Source organism: Ictidomys tridecemlineatus, chromosome 1 (genome assembly GCF_052094955.1).
Source record: "Ictidomys tridecemlineatus isolate mIctTri1 chromosome 1, mIctTri1.hap1, whole genome shotgun sequence".
Lineage (NCBI taxonomy): Eukaryota > Metazoa > Chordata > Mammalia > Rodentia > Sciuridae > Ictidomys > Ictidomys tridecemlineatus.
In genome coordinates this window covers 133,781,938-133,806,696 of record NC_135477.1, presented here as the reverse complement: position 1 = coordinate 133,806,696, position 24,759 = coordinate 133,781,938, and the positions used below count along the sequence as shown (strand labels likewise).

General features: G+C 36.5%; 1 protein-coding gene across 3 annotated transcripts in view; it reads left to right on the top strand.

The window, feature by feature from the left end:
- Megf10 (multiple EGF like domains 10) overlaps positions 1 to 24,759 on the top strand; it is a 171,123-nt gene that overhangs the window by 56,861 nt on the left and 89,503 nt on the right. For all 3 annotated transcript variants that reach the window (XM_005324140.4, XM_078048105.1, XM_078048094.1), the window contains exon 4: positions 1,061 to 1,161. In XM_005324140.4, coding sequence (XP_005324197.2) covers positions 1,061 to 1,161 — 101 coding nt within the window. The remainder of the gene's footprint in view (positions 1 to 1,060; positions 1,162 to 24,759) is intronic.

Sequence of the window (24,759 nt, the reverse complement as noted above, 5' to 3'; positions counted from 1 at the left end):
TATTCTACTAATGTGAATGTAGAAACAAAATGAAACTATTATTAGATGTTATTATTAGTATTTTTAAAGAAGGGAACCCTGATACCCTAGTTTTGTAGGTAAAGTATTTATAGTAGTATGAGTTATGAGTCGAGTGTTGGCACCTGCTGGCTTATACTGCACTGAATGATGTTATGCCTGATGTCATTTCTTCACATAAGTTGTCCTTAACCATTCTATCTAAACTAGTCTTCCTTTCCTGTCAAATTCTATTCCCTAGAATACCAGTACCAGCCATTTTATGACCTAACTATTTAAAATACATCTTTATTAAACAAATTCTACCAGAGCTGTCTTCCCTCAGTAAGGTGAAAGTTTCCTGAGAGTAAGGACTTTGTATTGTTTTGCTCATTGTCATTTCTTCAGTTCTTAGAACAGTGCCTGGAATATAGTAAGTGCTTAATAAACATGTATTATATATGTGAACCAGTGAATGAATGATGCTTTAGTTAACTAGAAAGGCATCTATTTGCCTTCTGCTTTATAGTGGGAAGAGACTGCATAGAGATTTTTAAAGAAATTCTCTGAGTCCTTTCTTTAAAACATATGTAAGTGAATGATGATTAGGCAGGTATCATATGTGAAACTGATCAAAACTTTTCAAGTTATTTCAAGATAAATGAAGCAGGGGAACCATGAAACTTCTAATAAAGTGTAGCCTTAAAATGTAGGTTGACTTAAGGAATCACAACATAATCTCAGAAAATTTTCTGGAGTCAGAATAAAATAGGTTAAGACAAATTTTCTATGTTTCTTCTAATTTTTTAAAAATATTTTGTTTTTTAGTTGTAGTTGGACACAATACCTTTATTTTATTTTATGTGGTGCTAAAGATTGAATGAGCTAGGTGAGCACTCTACCACTGAGCCACAACCCCAGCCCCTCTTCTTATTTTTTGAAAGTACTTTCTTTGCCTACTTTTATTATAATTAAGAGCTTTTTAAAATTAAAATAGAAATTTATTTTGACAAAATTGTGGGTCAAAAGAACTAACATGTAATTTTTTTTTCTCTTTATATAGAATCAGTTATCGGACTGCCTATCGACATGGGGAAAAAACTATGTATAGGCGCAAATCCCAGTGTTGTCCTGGATTTTATGAAAGCAGGGACATGTGTGTCCGTAAGTAAGACGTTCATTCCTTACAAGATGCCCTTGCTTTTCTCAGTGCTGTTTTGCTTCTGTCAGTGACAGTGAGATGGAGGCCTGGGGAGATGGGGCGTCCGGAACATTCCCTTTCACTCTTGATTGCTACTTTCTTGGCTTCTCTAAGGAGTGAGGCATCGACTGTATCCCCCTGTCATATCAAAAGCCTTCAAATAAATATTGCTTGGAGAGAAAACAGCTCTTGCAGAAAGATGATTCAAGGTTGGATGTGGCCTTGCAGTTCTTCCATAAATGTTTCTTTGGAAATTGGTCAGGAGTCACTGCACTTAGGTCACAGAAGAGAACAGAGACTTAATTTTGCTGCTGCTGACCCCAGTTAACTGCTGGGAGGCTGATGTATTCTTTTCTGGTGCATAGAATGATGGGGGTTATTAAATGTAGGGGAGTGCTCACATTAAGAAATGACTAAGTATGAGTCACAAAGTACAACCTCATTTTTGGGGTCATTTCCCCTCATTTCTCCACTCTGCATCTCTCCAATTCATTCTGAGTTGTCCTGAGACAGGTCCGGTATTCTATGACACATGTAGAAAATTCTAGAAGATTATAAAGGATACAGTTTGCAGTTGAGGTTTCTTATTATTGTGTGTCTCTTAGAGATCCTCAAGAAGTATTTTACTCAAATTTCTTGGCTTGACATACAGCGAGAGGGGAACCTCCACTTTCTGAGTGGAGACACTAATGTTGATTAGCATAGAGACAAGGTTCTACTGTAATTTGCAGGCAACAGAAATGTCTGGACAGATCTGAGTTTGTGACACTGGCTCTGCCATCACTCAGCTAGGTGGCCTCAGATAAATCATTTGTACCTTTTGTGTCTCATAGAAGACTTGGGTTCAGTACATACCTCAATTTCCTTCCAACTTTTAGATTCTATTCTTTGTGCAGATAAGGGCAGCTCCTCAACTTTGATTCAGAACCTATAGAGCTATACATGATAATAAGTGTACAAAACACTAACACCCCCCCCCAAACCCAGAACGTGTAATTTGATAAAAAAAAAGAAAATTAAAAAATACATTGTGAATGGCTTTCTGGGTCAGAAAATGTACTTTTGAAACATATTGCAATGTGAGTATATTATTGCATTATAGCTATTTATTTAACTTATTTTAACATTTGAATATTTATATAATTCCAAGTTAGACCTATTATGAACTACTCCGAAACCCATCATTGTGGTTACATAATTGCTCATGTTTTTAATTGAGAAAGGCTAAATTTCTGTAAGGAGAATTGCTGGGTCAGAGGCGTACATATTTCTAAGACTTTTGAATATTTCCAGTTTATATACACACCGGCAGCAAATGAGAATGCCTTTTAGCTTTTACCCAGTGCCAATTTTCCCTTTGCAATTTTTTCTTAATTTGCATGTCTTTGATTAATAATGATGCTGAATAAGAAAAATTACATGTTTATATCAAACATCTTAGAGAATAATCATGAACTGATCTCAGTTGGCCCCAGGCTTATGTGAAACTTTGAAAAGAAAGCAAAACTTAGCACACAGTGCTGAGGTGTGGAGACCTGGCTGGCCAGGCTGGCCCATTTCTAGAATCCTCTGTTGTTGTTATTTTGATGTCTGTAAAGCATATTTGTCAACACACAGAGACACTATTTTTGTCTTCCAGGATGCATTTATATTAACTCAGATCATAGGACCTATTCAGAAAGTCAAGATGCTATGTCACACCTTACACAGAGTTGGAGGAGTTTTCTTCCCTCTATCTTTTGGCCCTGCATCATCTTCTTTTTTTTTTTTTTAATTTTTATTTATTTATTTATTTATTTATTTATTTATTTATTTATTTATTTATTTTTATTGTTGGTTGTTCAAAACATTACATAGTTCTTGATATATCATATTTCACATTTTGATTCAAGTGGGTTATGAACTCCCATTTTACCCCGTATACAGCTTGCAGAATCATCTTCTTGAAGGCCGGCAGGCAGGTGGGAAGCAGATTTTATTGGCCACCTGTTGCAGGGAGTGTGGATCCAAGCAAGGTCGGTTAGAGTTTCAGAGTTTCAGAGCCACAGCCTTCCATAGCTCAGCCTGTCTATTATTTGATTCAATAGTGCAGCCATTCTTGGAAAGTTAAGGAAGTTCACACAGTGCCTGGAATTTTATTGGTTCAAAATAAATCTTTGTCTTCTACCAGACAGATTGCAAGGTGACCCCTGGACTGCATGGATGGACACCTTTGGCATTTTCCACTGGAATTCTCTTTTTCTTAGGCCTTCCAGCTGACCAGCTGCCCCTGGAGACTAAAACATTTTCCCTTTAGATATGTTAATATATTTAATCAGCTTACTTTCTCCTCTCACAGCCTGGGAGCTATTTGGTCTCTTTAAGAGTATTTTGCATCTCTTGACTGTGATATCTTGATTTCTTTACTGAACCCCCAGAGACAGACTGCCTTCTTCTCTCACTTCCCTGTTCTTGGGGGTGCCTTGTAGTCACTCTTCTGTGCTCTCACAGCTGGCTCTGGTGAAGCACCCTTGTGAATGGAGAAGGAAGAACAAACACAGGATTTTGGGTAGTGTTTTCATCAGCTCTTTTTCAACCAGGTTTTGCTGCTAGGCGGATAGCACAGTCACCATTTTTAACTGTTTCCAGTTACCAAAGGAATTCCATTGCAGGAGTCAGTCCTTGTTTTAGTTTAATGTTTGGTACTCAGTTTACCTGAAAGGCAAAAAAGGATGCTTTTCTACAGATAAATGCCTGTATTTGAAGAGAGTTTCTTTTGTGTAGCTTAAGTAGCCCCTTCAGGGGAGCCGAATCCCATCCTCCTGTCCCTCAACACAGCCCTGGCACAGTAGATGGCACTGCTGAGGGCCATTCTGGAGGCTTGACCTGGGCTCACCTTCTGCCCCTTCCTATGGGGACCTGGCTGGCCCACCCAGCTCTACTGTTAGCAACCTGTACTTTTGGTTCTTACCTTTCCCTATCCTCCTTCCTAGCTTCAAAGATTAGAAAGCTTTACAAATATAAAAACTGGATGGGAATAGGAAAGACAGTAGAATGAATCAGACAACTTTCCTGTGTTCATATATGAATACACAACCAGTGTAACTCCACATCATGTACAACCACATGAATGGGAAATTAGGTTCCATGTATGTATAATATGTCAAAATACATATTTTACTGTCCTGTATAGCTAAAAAGAATAAATAAATAAATATTCTATCTACTTGAAAACAAAACAAAAAAAAAACCCTAGCTCTTCATCAGGAAATTGTTAAGGACATGCATGCTAAAGTGTCATCTTTTCTAGTCCTCCTCCTCTGGAGAGTTGCCTACTAGTTCAGAGCTGGCCATTGTTACAGGGCAGAGGCCTGCTGTGAAAGTGAGGCAGCGTGGAGACCCATTCTTACATCAAGCCAAAAAATTTCAGACATGTTGCTCAGAGTTACAGGTACAAGTGTATCCAAAGGATAGGCAAGGGGAAAAGGGGATACCCTCAAAGGAGAGAGTGGGTTCTTTCAGATGGGAGAGGGACAGCGTGCCCTTCCTGCCCTCTAGTTTTATTGGGGATCTCAGGGAAGTTTCGAGAGAGTCCTGCCCAAGTCCACCTTTTGACTTTCAGTATGGCATCAGACTTTCAAGCCTCCACCCCACCCTAGGTTAGTTTGGCTCATGCTGCTGGTTCTAACCGGAACCTATTCTTAAAGATTTTGTGGTTAGGGGGAATAATTTATCAGGCAGGGCTGCAGGTAAATTGCCTTTCCTTTCTTTCTTTCTTTCTTTCTTTTTTTTTTTTTTTGTGGTGCTGGGGATTGAACCAGGGCTTTGGGCATGTGAGGCAAACATTCTACCAACTGAGCTATGTCCCCAGCCGTAAATTGCTGTTTTAAATTGGGCGCAGTGGCACATGCGTGTAATCCCAGTGGTTTGGGAGGCTGAAGTAGGAGGATCAAGGGTTCAAAGCCAGCCTCCTTTCTTTTTTAAAAAAGAAAGTATGTGGGGGCTAGCACAGTGGGCTCTGTTAATAGGATTATTCCTTTAAACTCATGTTCCCACCACTCAAGTCTGTTCTCTATCAGCAGGGACAATGGAGGGGTGGCCTCAGAAAACCCCTAGCCAGGCTCAACTTGGTGAAGGGTCTATTAATAGTGTCTATCTCAGAACTGTAAGGATAGTGTACAGAGACCACAGAATAGGGTGCTAGGGCCATGCAGTTTAGTGGAACTTCTGCTTGGGAAGAATGCAGGTTTCTAGTCTACTTTTTCATGTAAGAGAATTAATTGTTTCTTATATCAAGTCATTTCTTCCCCTTCTTCATAGGAAAAATCAGATTCAGCACAATGGATTCAACTCAGTCAAATTTAACATACATTGATTTGGTATCTATAATGTAAAAACCAATGGGCTGGGCTCTGGAGATTATAAAGATATCTGAGCCAGATATACTTCCTGATCCTATAGTGCTTCCCCTAAGCACTTTTAAAATGTATTTAAGTCATAACAAAGTTATAGTTAACCCTATTGAGTGCTTTCTATGGAGCGGCCACACGTATTATCTTATTAAATTCCTAGAAGATCACTGTGAGGCAGATATAATTATACTCATTTTATAGATGAGGAAGCTGAGCCTTTGAGACATTAAATAACTTTTCCAGTTTGATTCATTGGTGGTGAATGGTGGGGGATGGTGCTGGTATATGCTCTAAATGGAAAATGAGATGCTTAACCAAAATAAAAGAAATGAAAGTGACAGAACATTTTATGAACCAAGGATTATCTAATACTGTCCATATTTTGTCAATAATTTCTTAGTTCCATCGTGGTTATATGACTTCACAGATAAAAACAAACAAACAAAGAGAATGTTATTAGCTAATTTTGCCTCTGAAAAGCAGTCAAGAAATTAACTTTTATTCACAAATTCAATTCTATGTTCTTTACATTCAAGACTTTCTTTTTTGATATGAAATGCACATCTTTTAAAAAACTTCTTATGTTTTTATTTGTGAGTTATAGTTATATATAATCATAAATGCATGTAACATAATTTACTCCATTTCAATCCCCACTACTTCTCCTTTTCCATCCCTTCTTTTCCTTGATTCTCGTTTTTTACTCCACTCTTCTCCCTTTGATTTTTATGAGATCACCCTTTTTTTAATCCTTACTTCTCTCTAGCTTCTGCATATGAGAAAAACATTTGACCTGTTACTTTCTGAATCTGGTTTATGTTACTCAGCATGATGAGCTCCAGTTTCATCCCTTTATCAGCAAATGATATAATTTTATTCTTCATAACTGGGTAAATTCCATTGTGTATATATACTACATTTTCCTTACCCATTTCTATTGGTGGGCATCTACACTGGTTCTATAACTAGGCTATTGTGAATTGTGCTGCCATAAACATTGGTATGAATGTATCACTATAATATGCTGATTTTAGTTCTTTTGGATAGAAACCAAGGGGTAAGATGGTTGGGTCATTTGGTGGTTCCATTCCTAATCTTTTGAGGAGTCTCCATACTGTTTTCTAGAAGGAATGCACAAATTTGCTGCCTCACCAACAAGGTATAAGTGTACCTTTTCTCCCACATCCTCACCAGCAATCATTGTTATTTGCATTCTTTCTTTTAAAAGTAATTACAATCAATGAAATAGTGTTCTTTTGAAACTGGATTTTTAAAAGGTCTCTAAAAACAAAGAACTTTAGAGAAATTAAATAAATAGTTCACAAATGTGTTGATTGAGGCCAACCAACCTCATAGGTGTACTTGGTGGGTGTTCAGGATAGTGCTTACTGCTACATAAGTACCTTCCAGAAATCTAGCACAGGAGCCTAGGCAGGTGCTTCCTCCTTCTCAGTACTTTCAGTAAGAAGGGTAGCTCAGAAAGATCTTGAAATTTCTTCACTTACTCTTTCATGGCGGGGATGGCCTGGGGTTTGTGGAAACTGTCTCAGGATGTGGCTCCTTTTCCATGTTCACATACAACAGGCAGCTGGTGCCCGCTGAAGTGGTAGTTCATTTCATCAGCTGTGGGGTTTCTTGGAGGGAAAGAAACCTAGTTTTCTTGTGTATGAAGCACAATGAAGAGACCAGCTCTGCTTCTGACTGAAATGTGCCAGTGGAATATCTGGGAGGCTGTTAAAATTCAGGTTCTGTTTCTGTAGGTCTTGTCTGGGGCCCAAATATATGTATTTCTATTGAATTCTGAGGCTGTGCAGAAGCTGTTGGTCCACAGAGCACACTTTGAGGAACAGGCTTTTTGTCTTGCAGATAAAGGCCTGTTATCAGGCACGAAGAACAAAAAAGAGAGAGTGGTGTATGGCAAGGCCAGAAGCCTTTTCTAAGAAACTGGTTGGCAAAGAGAATAGGTTGGAAAAATTTTTATAAAGAAGATTACTAGGACATAAAGAAATCTGTGATTGAGGAGATTTTACTCTGGTCATAAATTTAATTAAACCCTAAATTTGTTCATCCTTGGATTAGTATTCTTGCCTAATCTGTGTTAAGAAACACTATGGATGTGTTTATTTATTTTTTATTTGGAGAACTTTAAGTATTAATGAAGAAATGTTTTTAATGTATATGTGTATGTGTACATGTATATGTGTGTATATGTTTTCATATGTGTGTGTGTGTGTGTGTGTGTATACTGATACATGTTTTTTAATGCCACAAAAATGACCTCTTAAAAAGTGCTATCGATTAAAATCTCAGGTACTTAAATAAATGTTGACTCAGAAATGCTCCAATATATTTTTATTAACATAATCAGTTTTATAATAAATATTCCTGTTGTGTACATTGCTATTTTCTGTGTTCTTCATGAGATGGCTGAGAGTTAGCCAATACTTTTTGTTGCCTACATCGATCAAAATGAATATATAGATCTACAGTTATGTTAAGGAGAGAAGGAAGTAAGAAGTGTGATAGTTTAAAAGTTCGTGGTTGGGGCTGGGGATGTGGCTTAAGCGGTAACGCGCTCGCCTGGCATGCGTGCGGCCTGGGTTCGATCCTCAACACCACTTACAAACAAAGATGTTGTGTCCGCCAAAAAACTAAAAAATAAATATTAAAAAAAATTCTCTCTCCTCCCTCTCTCTCTCTCTCTTTCACCTCTCTCTTAAAAAAAATAAATAAATAAAAAATAAAAGTTTGTGGTTGAGAAACCTCTGGATACTGTTTTCTTCTTTCCATATACTCATCATCTGACCATAAATGCACATACGAGCACCCTAAGCATCATGTGCATGGCTACATATAGTTTTCCAAGGAAAATTGTTACATTTATTACCTCATCTTTCTGGCTTCCTAGAAAAAAAGGTCCAGATTCTCAATCTAGAATGGAAGAAACAGGCAAATTAAACACAGAACAAATCCCAAAGCTAACCCTGTATGTACAGTATCCTTGAATACTGGGTTTAATTTCTATGGACATTACTTTCTTATGTGTAAAATGTGTTTTAATAGCTATTAATCACATGGGCTTGCTGTTAGGATCAAGTAAGACATGAAAGTGTTTTGAACATTGTGAGATACTTGCATGTATAGTATTACAAACTGAAAGTGAGTATTACAAACTAAAAGCTTTGGTTTTAATAGTGTTTGAATATCAGTTAAAAATACTCTGGAATCATTCTACCATAGCTCTAAGTTGTATAAACATTAAGTTGAAAGAAAATGAAATTAAATAATTAAATTTTTAATAAAAAATTAAAATAATTTTTTATTATTAAATTAAATAATTTCATGAAATTAAATAATTCCATGGAATTTCTTTTCGTTCTTTATTATTATTATTATTTCAGCAATGAGTTGAACCCAGGGCCTTGCACATGCTAGGCAAGTCCTCTGCCACTGAGCTACATTCCAGCCCTGTTTTAGTATATTTTGAGACAGGGCATCCCTAAGATGCACAGGCTGGCCTTGAACTTGTGATTCTCTTGCCTCAACCTCCCAAATTCAGATTACAGGCGTGTGCTACTGTGCCTAGCTTCACAGCAATTCTTTATCATGAATATCAAGCTGACTTGCCAAAACTTGCATCTCAATTAATTAATTTATTTCCATGTGTTTGTGATTACTGTGATTAGAGATAATTAATATAATCAGTTCCTGTCTAGTCATATAAAAATGTATTTTCATTTGCTCTTTCTCTGAATAGACAGAGTGTTCTTGAAATGAAAAAGCCCATTTTTGTTTTTAGATTCTAAATCTGTAATACACACATAGCCATTTTAAATTTGAAATGCAATCAAGTTTAAATGTGGAATTAATTTTTATAACAAAAATACTTTTAAAAATTTTTGCTTCAAATTATAAAGGCAATGACTTCTTGGTACAATAAGCCAGACCACCTGGGTATTCTAACTGCTATTTAGTATTGTTAAATGTTTAGTTTGTGGTGTGTGTGTGTGTGTGTGTGTGTGTGTGTGTGTGTATGTGTGCGTATGTGTGTTGGTGTGCCTGTGTACACGAGCATGTGCAATGTAGGAAAGCCTGCTTAGAAATTCACTTTGAATTTATAATTAATATTTGACTTACTAGCATTATACATCCAAAAATCTAGTTGCTTTTTATGCAAAATTCAGCTTACAGATGTTTTTCATTCATCAGTCTCACAAATTTTAATAAAATATGGAGGCCTTTGACTATTGCTTTACAAACTTAAACACCCTGAAGTTTTTAAAATGGAGTTTACACATTTAATAAGTTTGATTTTCATTGTAATTAACTCATCTTCCAAACTGACAGAACTTCCTGTGTATTTAAATAAATTTTATAAATCTTATAAGGCTTAATTGTAAATAAGATGAAATCTTAGATATTTAAAAATGTTTTAATATTTAGTATTCAACTCTAAAATAGCATTGTACATCAATTGTTTTATAACATATTTAAAAACTGAAATTAGAAGGCTGACCTTTTATTCTACAGACATATTTTCTTAAATATTACAAATTTTTTTAAAAGTAAAACTATGAACACTATACATTTTGTTTCTACATGTAAGTACATTTCTGTACTTATTTCAAAATCTTAAAATCTTAACAAGGTCAAAAGATACCCTTTAAGCAAATAATCATGCATCTTACGTTTTTTAGTTTATTTTTTAATATAATTTTGGTACTTATTGACTTTTTCTGGATACCTACCTTTATTGTGGTTAAAAAATGACATTAAATTTATCATCTTAACCATCCTAAAGTGCACGGTCTAGTAGTGGTAATATATTCACATTATTGTGCAACAGATCTCTGGAACTTTTTCATCTTGTGAGACTGAAACTCTGTACCCATTGAACTCTTCCTCCCTCTCTTTGCCCTGCTCTTGGCATCCATTTTTTCTACTTTCTATGAGTCTGACACTTTAAACACTTCATGAGTAGTCATATGGTATTCATCCTTTCGTGATTGGCATATTTCACTTAGCATATTGCTCTTGAGTTTCATTCATGTTGTTATATGTGTCAGGATTTCTTGCTTTCTTAAGGCTGAGTGGTCTTCCTTTGTATTGTTGCTGACTTTTTAAAGAACTTGTCTTTGATTACTATCTGGATGCAGCATTCAGAGTCCGTCTTCTATTCCAGATGGCCTATCTTGTATTCTTTAATGGAGACATTATTTCTTAGTATGTTTCAAATTCAATAAGAATGTTCAACCCAGTTGACTACCTCAGTGTATTGAATTTTGCATATCTTTGTTAAAAATAAATAAATGTACTATTTTTTGGCCTAGCTACCATGATAGCCGACAGAGTCATGTATTCTTTTCATATAATTCTTACCTTTTATGATCACATTTGTCTTGTAAATGTTAAATAATATTAATTGCATTTCTCAAATCTCATGGTTATTTTGGAAGTGAAATCACAACCTTTCAGGTCATCTTGTCTGCTCTTTCCCTTCTTGGTCTTTGGCTCATCCCACCTATTGTCTGAAGTTATGAGAGTACCAGCTGTGGGGCTCTATTTCAGGGTATTAATTTCCTCTACAAATATCAGCTATCTCTTGTCTTCTCATTGTCCTCATTCTGCATTTTGCCCAAGACTCCATATAGTTGTCTAATTTAGAATTTTGATTGTGTTCTTAACATGAAAAGAGACAAAGCACAAATAGGTCAAGTGTGTCCCAAAATCTGTAGTGTCTGTTCTGTCTTTTTTTTCTTGCTCACTTCCCTTTTCTGTTTTCCTACTTCATCCTTCCTTCCTCATCCTCTCTCTTTTCCCCTTTCTTTCCTCCTTTCCTCTTGCTCCCCCGCTCCCTTTTTCAGTTCTTTCCCTTTCTTATAGCTGGGTCACATGGTGGTTCCCGTCTAAGTTTTTTTAAAGAATCTAAAATTTTTTAAAGTATGGAGATACTGCATCATTTTGCAATTTCACCAGCAATGAATCAGTGTACCTTTTTCCTTACTTCCTTGTCAGCGCTTATTATTGCTTGAATTCTTGATATTTGCCATTCTGTTTAGTCTACTTTTAAACAGAGAGGAATTTGTCGTATTTTAAAAAATTTTTCTTAAAATTATCTTTCGCAGGGAAGCCATTTTTTCTTTTGGCCTGTGGAAAACAGAGGGGAAAATAATTAACTCATTGTCCTGTCATTTTGGTGTATAGTTTTATAAATATTTTTCCATTTCTTTAAATCCAAAACAAATATATAGATTGTATCATGCATACTTACATTTTTTTCAACAAACTATTTAGTTCATTAGTCCTTATATTGTGGATATATTTCCTTATAAATAAATTACATCTGATAAATTAATTCTTAATGACTAATAAATTAATCATTTTGTGGCTAGATATTACTATATTGATGTATCTTAATGCTAGTCACTTAAATAATTTATTGATTATAGCGAGCATTATTTTATATATTTCTTTGCACACCTAAGTGATTCATAAGATAAATTCTTTTAAGTAGAACTTCTGGTACAAAGGGTATAGTAGTCTGTTTTGTGTTACTATAATGAAATACCTGAGGCAGTCTAACTTTATAAAGAACAGAGGTTCATTTAGCTCACAGTTCTGGTGGTTCATAGGCATAGTTATCACTGCCATTGGCTCAGCTCTAATGAGGACTCTCTCGCTTGTATCACATGGTGGTGGGAATATGAGATCACATCATCAGACAGGAAGCCAGAGAGGATGGGGGGACAGGCTTAAACTTTTATAACTACCCTTTTATGAGAACTAGACAGGGTCCCAGGAGAACTACCTCAACCCCTTTTAAAGAGCATACCACCACCAATCCAAAATTCCCACCCAACCCCATTTCCTAAAGGTTTATACATACTACTTTTCAACACCACCATCCTGGGGACCAAGACTCTAATACATGAACCCTTTTGGGGGGACACACTAACCAAAACCAAACTATTGGGAGGGCCAAACCATAGCGAAGAGTATACATAGTGAATGACATAGGATTAGATTTGACTATGAGTTGCCCGGAGGTGGGGAAGCCAGTGAGGGACAGGGGCCATTTGGAATCTATCTGTTCCACCATCTCTGGGTCTTTATTTTCATTCCCATTATTGACCTTCACACCTCAGTCTAGGTCCCAAGTAGCAGATGGAAAAGGTGGGAGAAGGAAGCAAGTAACACTTCCAGCTGTTTCCTAAGGAAGGTTCCTAGAAGTGATCACCTTCCGTTTCCTCTTATATCACATGGCCATAATTTAGTCACATGGCCTAACCAGGCTTCGAGAGCATCTGTATAATATATTTCTGTGGGAAGGAGATATTGCATATTGAGAGACAAGAACAACCCTAACCATGTATTAATGTGTTTTGATACAAATTCCTAAATTACTGTTCAGACAGGTTGCAACAATTTACCTGCCTCCCCCTTCTGCCCATTTCCCCACATCTCTGTCAGCAGGAGGTATTATTATTACTTCTGATCTGTTGAATGGAAAAAAAATAGTATCTTGTTTTATTTTGAATTTCTTTAATTACTAGTGACACTGTTCCTCTTAAAAATTTTGTATTTTTTAACCATTTTTATTTGGCTTAAAGATAAGAGCAGGGCGGGAGGTCAAAGGGGACCACTTGTCCTTTAGAAAGCCACAGAGAGGCTTGAGTAGAAAGAACAGGTGAGAGCAGAAAAGGAAAACAAAAGTAAAAACGTAAAAAGCCTGTTTTGGCAGCTGGTAAAGGAGACAGTTTGAGACTGATGCTTGATTAACGAAGGCCCCGGGGTCTAAACCGGCGGGAAGGCCAAGCCCCTTACCCTCAGCAACAGCATGGGTGCCTGTTCTCTTCTCCTCTCAAAGTCCCACAGGGCTCCTTTCCTTTTCCACTATTTGCAGGCCTAGGGGAGCTTGGGAGCCAGAGGGGTCTCATCATCTCCCACTGTCCCCAACCACAAGCTCCATAGGGAGAGGAGGAGCCTCTCATCCCATGGCAGTGACAGGAGCTCTTGGACAAACCGAAATGCACACGTGCTGACCCGTGGGGAGGAGTTGACAGTCATGATCCCCACACGACCGTGGTTCATTTAGGAGCATTTTGAAGTAAGTGAGCTTCGGAGGCTGCCTTGGGGGTGTCACCATCACTGACAACACTCTCAGGTGCTTGGAGCTACCTGCAGATCTTTGGAAACGGACTCTTACCAAGTTGGAGATGGCCTGGATATTTGGTTACATGGGACTTGGAAAAGCTCACAGGAAATACGGCAGAGTGGGAAGTTGGCAACTACCCCTGTGTGGGAAGGATTGGTAAATCCAGACACAAAGCCAGCCATACATTCTCCCTCGGATGCCCTTGGCTTCATCTTGGCTGATGGCAGACAAAGAAGATCATTGTAAGCAGGGCTGCCTGCAGCGGAATCATGAATGGACAGAGGAGATGGTCAGGGGTCCCTTCTCCAGTCTAGCTCCCATTCTCTTTGCCCCAGATGCCTTGTCTTCCCCTGCTGGATGCTGCTGTGAAGGAAGGGACCATCTGACAATTGTTCTCCTTGGGGTAGATTTAAGCATGTTACCCTATTTTTTTCTTCAATGGAAGTCAAATGCCCACTCAGAGTTAAAAACTCTAATGGGGCATTCAGGCTATGTGACTTGCAAGGAAGACTGTGGGAAGAGGTTTGGGAACTGGGTCACCCTCCCTACTGCCTTGCAGGCTATCTCTGATGGTGAGAGATCAGTTCCCATGGAAGTGCCCGGCCTGTCTTTGGCACTCGTTAAGAGAACTTTGGGACCGTAAATAAGAAGCCTTAACTCCCACACACTGAACTCTATATGATTTCCTGTTCTTAGCAGAGAAGAGTGTGACAATTGATTACCAGAGCAGTGAATAAATATTCACAGCTGATTATTAACTTGGCCAACTTTATGCAAAACTGAACTGGCTGTAGGCAAATAAGGAGCTGGAACTGTGGTTGGTGTTTATATGAAAAGATGTTCTGCAGATGAACTCTGCTCTTGTTTGAATGTCATGGTTCAGAAAGCAGCGAGTTTAAACCCACACGCTGGGGAGAGGGCTTGCAAACACCTGCAGCCTATTTACCAGGCCTCCTTTCCTTCTAGGAGACAGATAGGCCACACATTAGGCTATTTGCCCTCTATCCTATACCTCTTGCCCTATTTCTTCTTTTTATATTGAAACATTAAGTTATATTATGCTGGAATTAACAACAACAACAACAAAAAATTACCTTTCTTTTTGAGAGAGCCACTCTTAGAAATGGCTTCCTAAACATTGTGTTTAAAGAATTCTAAGGCCATGTCAGGGTTAAGAGAGGAAGGGCAGAGTGATGTAGAGTGATGCAGTGGGTGGTTGGAGGCCCCCCCCCCCCACCATACCTGGAGTGTCACCTTTGTAATGACTGCCTGGCATTCTTTGGCATTTTGGACCTCCAGAATCAGGGAGATACAAATTGTGGCTCCTAAATCACTCACCGGGTTGTAGACTTCTATTGTACTTAGCTTTATCATTTAATGGAGAAATCATATTTACTGTGCCTGCTATATTGTCCCCAGGAAAGATTAACTTCCTCTTTGTGAGCCCGAATACTTGTTAAACTAACCGTTGCCCACAATTTTGATTGGGGATTGAAAATGATTGTCAGTAGTCACATGTGTCAGCCACAGGGGGTGTCTATTTAGGAGCAGGATGGACAGGCTTGAACAATTGGCCAACCAAGCAAGGCTTTGGGGCAAAGCTGCACAGAGGTCTTTTCTTTCCCGCCCGGCGATGATGTAAGGACACATTTCAGGCTTTGTGCATTTTGAAATTTTCCTGCTAAAAATCTTTGGGCCCAGACTGGGAGTTGCTGAATGCCAGACAAGATCCCTGTTTTGAGCCATGAAGATTCAGCCTATGGCAGAGGATTGTTTAGGGGAAAGCTTGTGGATTTGGGGAGACAGGTGAGGGCTGTAGGAAAGCAGAAGCACTTTTCTTTCAAGTTCAAGGCAGGCAGGACCTTCTGTTCTGGGTTTGTTTGATTCTCACAGGCTTGTTTAATAATAAAGTTGTGATCTTATCAAGTATTTCCAAAAAAAAAAAAAAAAACACGAGTGTACAGGCTCTTTTTAGTAGACCCTTTTGAATAGAGATAAAAGTGAGGTAATCCTGTTAGGCTAGCCAGAGACCCTGAAGTGACAACAATCAGATGGCATGCCCCTAAGTATACCTACCCATGATGCCCTTCCTGCCACCGACAGTGGATTTTTTCACGTTTCCATAGGGACCCTGCACTCTGTTGCTATGGAGTCCAACTTGGTTCAGAGGAACCTACCAGTAAATGCAGGGAAAGGCCCTTTGTCCACAAACTGCAACAAGCAGAAATGCCAATTTTCCCACACATCAACTGGAACTTAAACTTATGTTTTCTGGTTTGGGTTGTTGGACTCTGCTAGTAATGAAGATAGGATCTAATAAATAATGCAGGAAACCTTTGTTGTTTCACTGATTGCCAACGCTTGCTTGCTACTTAAAATTTTATATATAGAAGCTATGAGTTTAATTAAAAAATCCTCTATGAATTCAAGATAGTCCCAATTTAATCAGATGGAAATAAGGTCTGCTGCCTATTTTTTTTTTTCTTGCTAAAGCAAGCCTGACTATAGAGCGCCATGAAGACTGGACAAAGAGAAACAATGAGGAATCCTGCTTTATCTCTGGAAAGTGAGTTCCTGAAATTGCAGTCTTTGTAGGACAGGTAGAATTTTTACAGGCTTAATAATTTATGCAATATCCTTGCAGGAACAGATAATAGCTAATATAAAAGCCCAGAACTGAGAAGCAATTTTTATTGTACTACGGTTCAATCTTTTTAGGGCAAAGTAATTTAAAAATAATGGGAAAAAACCACATTTTGATCTGAATGAGCCACCACAAAGCATTGACATGACCAGGTGGTGACAGACTTGCTTGTTTTCAGCCTGGGATAGCGACTGCCAGCATTTTTTTACAGATAATCTGGTGGTAAACGTAGGGCATCCATCTGGGCCACACACAGAGATGCCAAGGGGAGTGAGAGGCTGATGTGCTGGTAGAATCAATGCTACATTGACCCTGGTTTTCTCTCAGCTGTAGCTTTATCCTAAGTTGCAGAACTATATTTTTTTCCTTGATAAATAATTCTAAAATAAGCCCTGGGGGAAATGAGCTAGAATGCCTAGAGAGTGAAAAGAAGACTTCTTTTTTAGGTCACAGAGGGCAGCATCATCTGGAGGTAGGCTTCCTTGAAAGCCCAGCTGGATACATTGCAGTGGAAAAGGCAGTTACAGCTAGTTTGAAGATATGGTAGTCAAACTAATGACCGTTTAAGCTTAAAAACAATAACTAAGTTAGTTTATTGCTTAGCATGGAATTAAGGGACTTAAAAGGAAATGGGACCCCACCTCCCCGCCCCCCGCCCCATGAAACCTGTTTTTTGATCCCAGAAGGATCATAGCTTTCCAGAAAGTTGGATCCTGGGCATTGCCTGTAGTTTCTTGTCCCTGGCATGAGCCATGGGATACTCATCCTGCAGGGTTCACTGTTGCATTATTCAGTTAGGCTGTAAAGTGCCACGTTCTGGATCCAGTTCTTAGAGATTACTTTTGCCTGTTAAAGGCTCCCAGAATGCCTGAAGTAAAGGAGTGTCTTAAATTTATTTGACCATGAAATTTTTTCCCTCCTCCCTCCCCCTTTTCTCCTTAGAGTCTGATGAAATAGACTAGTTTCATCAGAATCTACTTATTTGCAAAACATTGCTTTAAGGGATTTAGTCTTCTTTTCTATAAACTTAGAAATAAAAAATTTACATTTGACTAGAGATTCTTTCTTTGGGTCTTTAATTTCCTCTAAGGACAATCATCTGTTTTAACAACCCAAAGAGAGGGAAGATGGGAGTTCAGTCTCAGAGGGTATAATAGACACTTCCTTACCTTTGCTGTGGCAGGGAGGGAGACCCTGATGGGAACAGTGTCAGCTGGACCGCTCTTCCAAATTTCAAACTATTACCAATAGAAGTATTTCATGGCCAATTGTTCAAAGTAAAGTTGTCAATATGTATGGTATAAAGTGGCTCTTGATGGGAAATTTATTTTATTTATTTATTTTTATTTTTAAAATATTTCTTTTATAGTTGGACACAATACCTTTATTTCACTCATTTTTAATTTTTTTTTTTTTTACATGGTGCTGAGGATCGAACCCAGGGTCCTGCATGTGCGAGACGAGCACTCTACTGCTGAGCCACAACCCCAGCCTCTTGATGTGAAATTTAGAATAGCTATATAAATGACAGATTTGGCAGGGTCAAACACTAAAACTCAAGAAAAAAGGACAGTTAAGTTTAAAATATGACCTTGGAAGAACTTAAGGGCCCTTTATTGTATGTTCTTTCAGGAACTTCCCTTATATTTTTGTAAATAGTTGTAAATGAGTCTGTGTTTCAGTTTTCCCACTAGCAGCTAGATGATCTGACATATAATCAGGTTTTAGTTTTTCTTTTTTTTTTTTTTTTTGAGGCAGTCTCCTGCTATGTTACCCAGGCTGACCTTGAACTCCCAGGTTCAAACAGTCTTCCTGCCTCAACCCTTTGAATAGCTGGGACTGTCAGGGCACACCATCATGCCCATCTATTGATGTAGGATCATGTTTTGTTTGGTCCATACAGTGTCTTATATTTTAACACATTTTACCATAAAACTTAGAACTTTCATCTTCCAACTTTCATTAGGCCACTTGGACACTGTCTTTGATGTTCGCATGCGACACTAGACAGGAGACTGAGGGCAGCTCAGCTTGCTCATAAGCAAGCTCTATGAGTTTTCCTGGACCCCACTGATGTATAGTACTCCCCTGATTCATCCAACCCTCTGGCTCCTGAAGGCACTTGAGTTTATATTCTCTGGATTTTGGTAGGGCATCCGAGTAGCAAAAACACTGAAGCCTGCTTTTGCTCTTCTTTCTGAAGAAATTCTATAGCTTAACTAATACATTTGGCTCAAACTTTCTATACTGAAAAGCAAATGTTTCAGACGAGGGGAATAATATTAGCTGTCATTATTAGGTATTGAGCCTTGGGCAAGAAGACTTCATGTATTCTCAAACTGGTGTGGACATGAAAGGAGAGTGGAAAGAATATGAGTCGTCCACAAGGAAATGTTCAGAGGCCACCATAGGGGAGACAGGAAGGTGAGGAGACTGAGTGGGAAAGTGGTAGCTCCAACTGTGACTTCACTTCCCTCTTAGCTCTCTCTAATGCTGGCCTTTTTAAAATTATTATTATTATCATGTGATTCAGATGTATTGGGCAAAGTGTCTGGAGAAAGTTCCAGCAAGACCAAGCAGGCCAGACCAGAGGAAATACCATGTGGCAGAAAACATGCTGTGGGAAAGGGTATTTCTGAAAGAATTTTGTGCCTGCACAGAGAGTGGTCAGACCAAGAGAAATGCCATTCTAAAATCAGAAGTGCCTGGTATGGCACTTCCTGTAGGATTCTTATGTATTTCTTACAGACAGAACAGGCCAAGCAGGACATAATTTGTCTCAAATGTAAGCCCTTTCATTCTGGTGTCTTTTCTAAACTGTATGTGGATGATTTTTAAATCTTTCTCAGATTGAATTGATTTACAGTTGTATCATCCGACCTATTATAGGCTGAGTTGTTAGTAATTTCTACTAAGCAAACTAAAGCCTATTTCAGTACTTGTCACCATTTTGAAACTGTGGTTCATTAGGATCATGTTACTTATGTTTCTTAAATCTGATTCAACTCAGAGACCCAGTGTGAGAGTCGTGGCCAAAATAGATAATGCCTATGTCAGTGTGGAATTAGACAAAAACTCTTTCCATTTTCAAATAAATGAATAGGATTATGTGCTCCACAGATGGTATTTCAATCCCTTGTGCAGGATCCATTACAAGTCTATTTCAACACAAACTTTTTTTTTTTTTTCAGTACAAGTAATTTAGTTTGTAGAGGAAAAGCTTGGTAGGAATTCACATTGTGATTTTTTTTTAATGTATTAGCATTTCCCCAAACATATTTCTTGAGAGAGTTTCAAGTCAATGCTTCATAGGCTTTTGAAGAGTCCCCACATCCACAACCGTGGACTCTTACTGAAACTGCAATGTGTGTTTTAATGTTAGCTTAAATTTTCCTCCCTGACAATTTTCCTATATTGAGAGAGCTCTTTGCTCCTCTCTGGAAGTTCTCTTCACACTCTAGTTAGTTAAAAACAACAAACAAACAGTTTCATTGAGATAAAAGTTACACAAAATAAAGTGCTCATATTGAAGTGTACAATTTGATAAGTATTGACATACATATACAACTGTGAAGCTCTCAATCACGGTAGTGAACCTGCTCATCACATAACAAATGTTTCCTCACAACCTCTTTGTAATTCCTCTGTCTCCTCCTCTCTTTTCTGTCTACCTTAGGCAACCATGGATCTGCTTTCTGTCACTCTAGATTATTGTGTATGTTCTAAAACTTTATATAAATTAAATAATACAGTATGTTCTATTTTGTGCCTGGTCTCTTTCATTCGGAATGGTCCCCTTGAGATTCATCCGTACTGTCCTGAGCATCATTAGTTCATTCCTTTTTATCACCAAGTAGTTTGCTATCATGGATATACCACAATTTATTTATCCTTTCATATTGTTATGCACATCTTGAGAAGATCCTGGAGATTGAACCTTGGGGCACTTTACTACTAAGCTACATCTGTAGCCTTTTAATTATTATTGCTTTTCAAAAAATTTGAGGTAAGGTCTTGCTTAGTTGCTTAGTGCCTCACTAAGTTGCTGAGGCTCACTTCAAAGTTGCGATCCCCCTGCCGCATCTCCAGAGTTACTGTGATTACAGGTGTGTACCACTGCACCCAACTTGCGTATTTGGATAGTTTCTAGTTTTTGATAATTATAAAAGAGCTGTTTTGAAAATTTAAGTTCAAGTTTTTGCATGGACATGTTTTCTTTTCTCTTGAGTGATACCTGGGATGGAATGGCTGAATCACTTGGTGTTTGTACACAGGTGTTCAGAGCTGCTTTATTTATGACGACAGCCAAAATCTAGAGACAACCCAAATGTCTATCAGTTTTTTAAGAAACTGACGAACTTTTCCAAAGTGGTCGTTCATTTACATTTTCACTAGTCATATGTAAAGAGTTCAAGTTTTTCTGCATCCTTTCCAGCACTTGATACACAATCTTTTTAATTGCTATCATTCAAATACATGTCTATTAATGTCTTGCTGTGTTTTTATATTGAACCGTTGTAGTGACTAATGGTATTAAACATCTTTTCATGAGCTTTACTTATCCTTATTGTGTCTTCTTTAGTGAAAGGTCAAATCCTGTGCCCATTTATTTATTGTTCTGTTAACAGAACTTTTTTAAAAAAATTATCTGTTTATTTTTTTCTTAATTGTTCTTTATATATTCTGGATACAAGTTCTATATCAGATATGTATTTTTGAAAATACTTTTTCCAGTTTGTCACTAGTCTGTTCATTCACTTAGTGGTGTTTTTTGAAGGGCAGGAGTCCTTTAATTTTGATTAATAAATTTATTAGTTTGTTCTTTTGCAGATTGTGTTTTGTTGCTATATGTAAGAATTCTTTGCCCAAATCAAGATCACAAAGGTTTACTGCTCTATTTTCTTTAAGAGATTAAAAAATCCCATTTTTATTTAGATCTATAATTCACTTTGAGTTAATTTTTGTATGTGTTATAAGATTGCATATTCAAGTTATTTGTACATGGATATTCAATTTTCTCAGCATTGTTGAAAAGACTTCTTTCTTCCCTGAATTGCCTCTGTGCTTTTGTCAAAAAATAATTGTCAAAATTTGTGTGGACTTATTTCTGGGTTATCTATTTTGTTCCATTGATTTATTTGTCTATGTTTATATCAACATTACACTGTCTTGATAATTTTAGCTTTGTAACAAATCTTTAACTCTGGTGATGTTAGTCCTTCAATTTTGTTTTTTGTTTTTCCTTTTCTGTAGTGACTTTTACTACTCTAAGTAATTCATATATATATATAGGAATTTTAAAATCAGCTTCTCAGTTTCTAAAAAAAAGTTTCTGGAATTTTGATTGGTATAATATTGAATCTATAGATCTATTTGGAAAAGAATTGACATCTTAATAATATCAAGTCATCTGACTAGTAAGCAAGGTCTACCTCACTATTTAATATGCATATTCTGCTGTTTGGTGGAGTGTTCTGTAAATATCAAATAGGTCAAATTGTTTGATAGTTTTGTTTTATACTTTAATTTTTCACAGCATTCTTGTTAGTTTTTAGTGTGTGGATCTTTCACATCTTTGGTTAGATTTTTGCCCAAGCATTGTACATATTTGATATTATTATGAATTGCTTTTAAAAGTTCATTTTTTGATGATTTATTACTAGTATAAAGAATGTAGGTTTTATATATATATTGATTTTTTATGTGCAACCTTATTAAAACTTTCTTGTTATTCTTAGTACTTTTTTGTTGATTCCATCAGATTTTTTAAATAAACACAGATATTTACAAAGTCTGTAAATTAAGACAGTTTTACTTCTTCCTTCCCAATGTGGCTAACATTTATTTCTTTTTCTTGCCTTATTATACTTGCTGAGCCCTTCAGGCTAGTTTCAAATACTATAAGAGCAGACTTTTTTTTTTGCCTTTTTTTCTAATCTTAGGGGAAAGCATTCATTCTCTTACCCCTGAGTATAATATTAGTAGCAAGCTTTTTGTATTTGTCCTTTGTCAGGTTGAGGAAACTCCATTCTGTTCATATTTGCAGAGAATTTTCATATTTGTTTGTAGTTTTCTTTTACTATAAATGCCTTTGTTTTGTCTAGTTGAGAAATATTCCCTTTTCTACAATTTTCTAAAAGAATTTTTGTAGAATGGGTATTGTTTCTTTTTTAATATTTGGTAAAATTCACTATTAAAGCCATCTGGAACTTGGGTTTTCTTTATGGGAAGATTTTTAACTATATTTTAAAATATGTAAATCTATTCATATTATTTATTTCCACTATAATAAGCTTTGTAGTTTCTTCATTTCATCTGGGTTATCAAATTTATTGGTATAAAATTACTAATGATATCCCTTTATTTTATTTTTAATATCAGCAGATTCTATAATAATAATATCACTTCTCTCATTTCTGATACTGGTATTATTTGTATTTTCTCCTGATATGCCTCTTTGAAAGCTGATCCATTTTACTGATAAGTATCAGATTTTGTTTATTAATTTTTCTTTTGCCTCTATTCTTTTTATTTCATTGCTTTCTTCTGTGATTTGTATTATTTTCTTTCTCATAAGGAAAGAAGCCCCTCCTTTGGGTTTAGTTTGGTCTTTGTTTTCTAGTTTCTTAAGATGAAGGCTGCAATAATTAATTTGATAACTTTCTTCTTTTGTGATGTAGGCATTTAGTCCCACAAGCTGCTTCAATAGCATTTCACAAATTTTGACGTGTGATTTCATATTCATTCACTTTAAGATATGTTTTAACTTCTTTTTTTAGTTCTTCAATGACTTATGAGTTACTTAGGAGCTTGTTGTTTAGTTTTTAATTATTTAAGGGATTTCTCAGATGTCTGTTATTGATTTCTATATTACATTGTGATCAGTAAGTATTTTTATGCCTTAATTTAAAAATATTTATTATTGATTTATTTCTCAGAATATGATATAACCATGTAAATGTTCTATATGCACTTGAATATGTATTTTTCTGCCATTGGGTGAAGTGATAGTTATGTGAAAATCTAATATTCTCTTCTGATTTTCTGTCTAGTTGTTCTATCAAATATTGGGACTAGTGATTCAAGTTTCCCAGTTTAATTTTGTCTATTTCTAATTGAAGTTTCCAAAACTATGTTATTAAATGGACAGATGTTTAGAATTATTACCCTATTTTGAAACATTTTAAACATTTTATAATTATAAAGTGACTTGCTTTCTCTCAGATAATAGTCTTTATTCTAAAATCTTCTTTGATGTTAATTTAACTACTCCAGCTTTTTTGATTAGTGTAGTATGATATATCTTTTAAAATTATTTTACATTTAACTTGTTTATGTTTTTATATCTAAAGTGTACTTCTTTTTTTTTTTTTAAAGAGAGAGTGAGAGAGGGGAGAGAGAAAGAGAGAGAATTTTTTTTTTAAATTTTTTTATTGGTTGTTCACAACATTACAAAGCTCTTGACATATCATATTTCATACATTAGATTGAAGTGGGTTATGAACTCCCAATTTTACAAGAGAGAGAATTTTTAATATTTATTTTTTAGTTCTCGGCGGACACAACATCTTTGTTGGTATGTGGTGCTGAGGATCGAACCCGGGCCGCACGCATGCCAGGAGAGCGCGCTACTGCTTGAGCCACATCCCCAGCCCCTAAAGTGTACTTCTTATAAGTAGCATTATCTTGAAACTTGCTTTTTTAAAAAATCCAATATGATAATCTCTTGTCTTTTAAATGAGAAATTTAGACCATTTACAATTAATGTGATTATTGATGTAGTTAAGTTTATTTCCTGCTTGTCCCATCAGTATTTTTTCCTCATTTTCCTTTTTTATGGCTTCTGTTTAAGTTGAATATTATTTATGATTTGATTTTATCTTTTTGTTGATTTATTAGCTATAACTTAGTTTTGTTGTTTCTGTCATTGTTTTAGGGTTTGTAGTGTCCATATTTAACTCTCCTCACATTGTAATTTGAGTCAAATGGTGTTTAGGAAAAAGATAGGATATATATATCTAATGGTAGGATTTTAATTTTTCTCACATTTTTTGTCCATCCCACTTAGATTTAGGTTTTGACACCTTTACTGCAAAGGTCTGGTAGAAATTCTGAATGTTTATATCTTCTCCTCAGACAGATTCGTCTTCAGTTTATTCTTTTAGTATAGTTGCTTATTTAGTTTAGTAATGGACTCAACTGAAAGATCTCCCAAAACCGGAGTGTATTAGGAATTATATTTGGCTGCAAGAAATAGACATCTGAAACAGAAATCTCTACATACTAGGGTTTATTATCCTCATGTAAGGAGAAGTCAGGAAGTGGTTTATGACATTCATTCATCCATGGAAGGAATTCAGAGTAAAGAGTT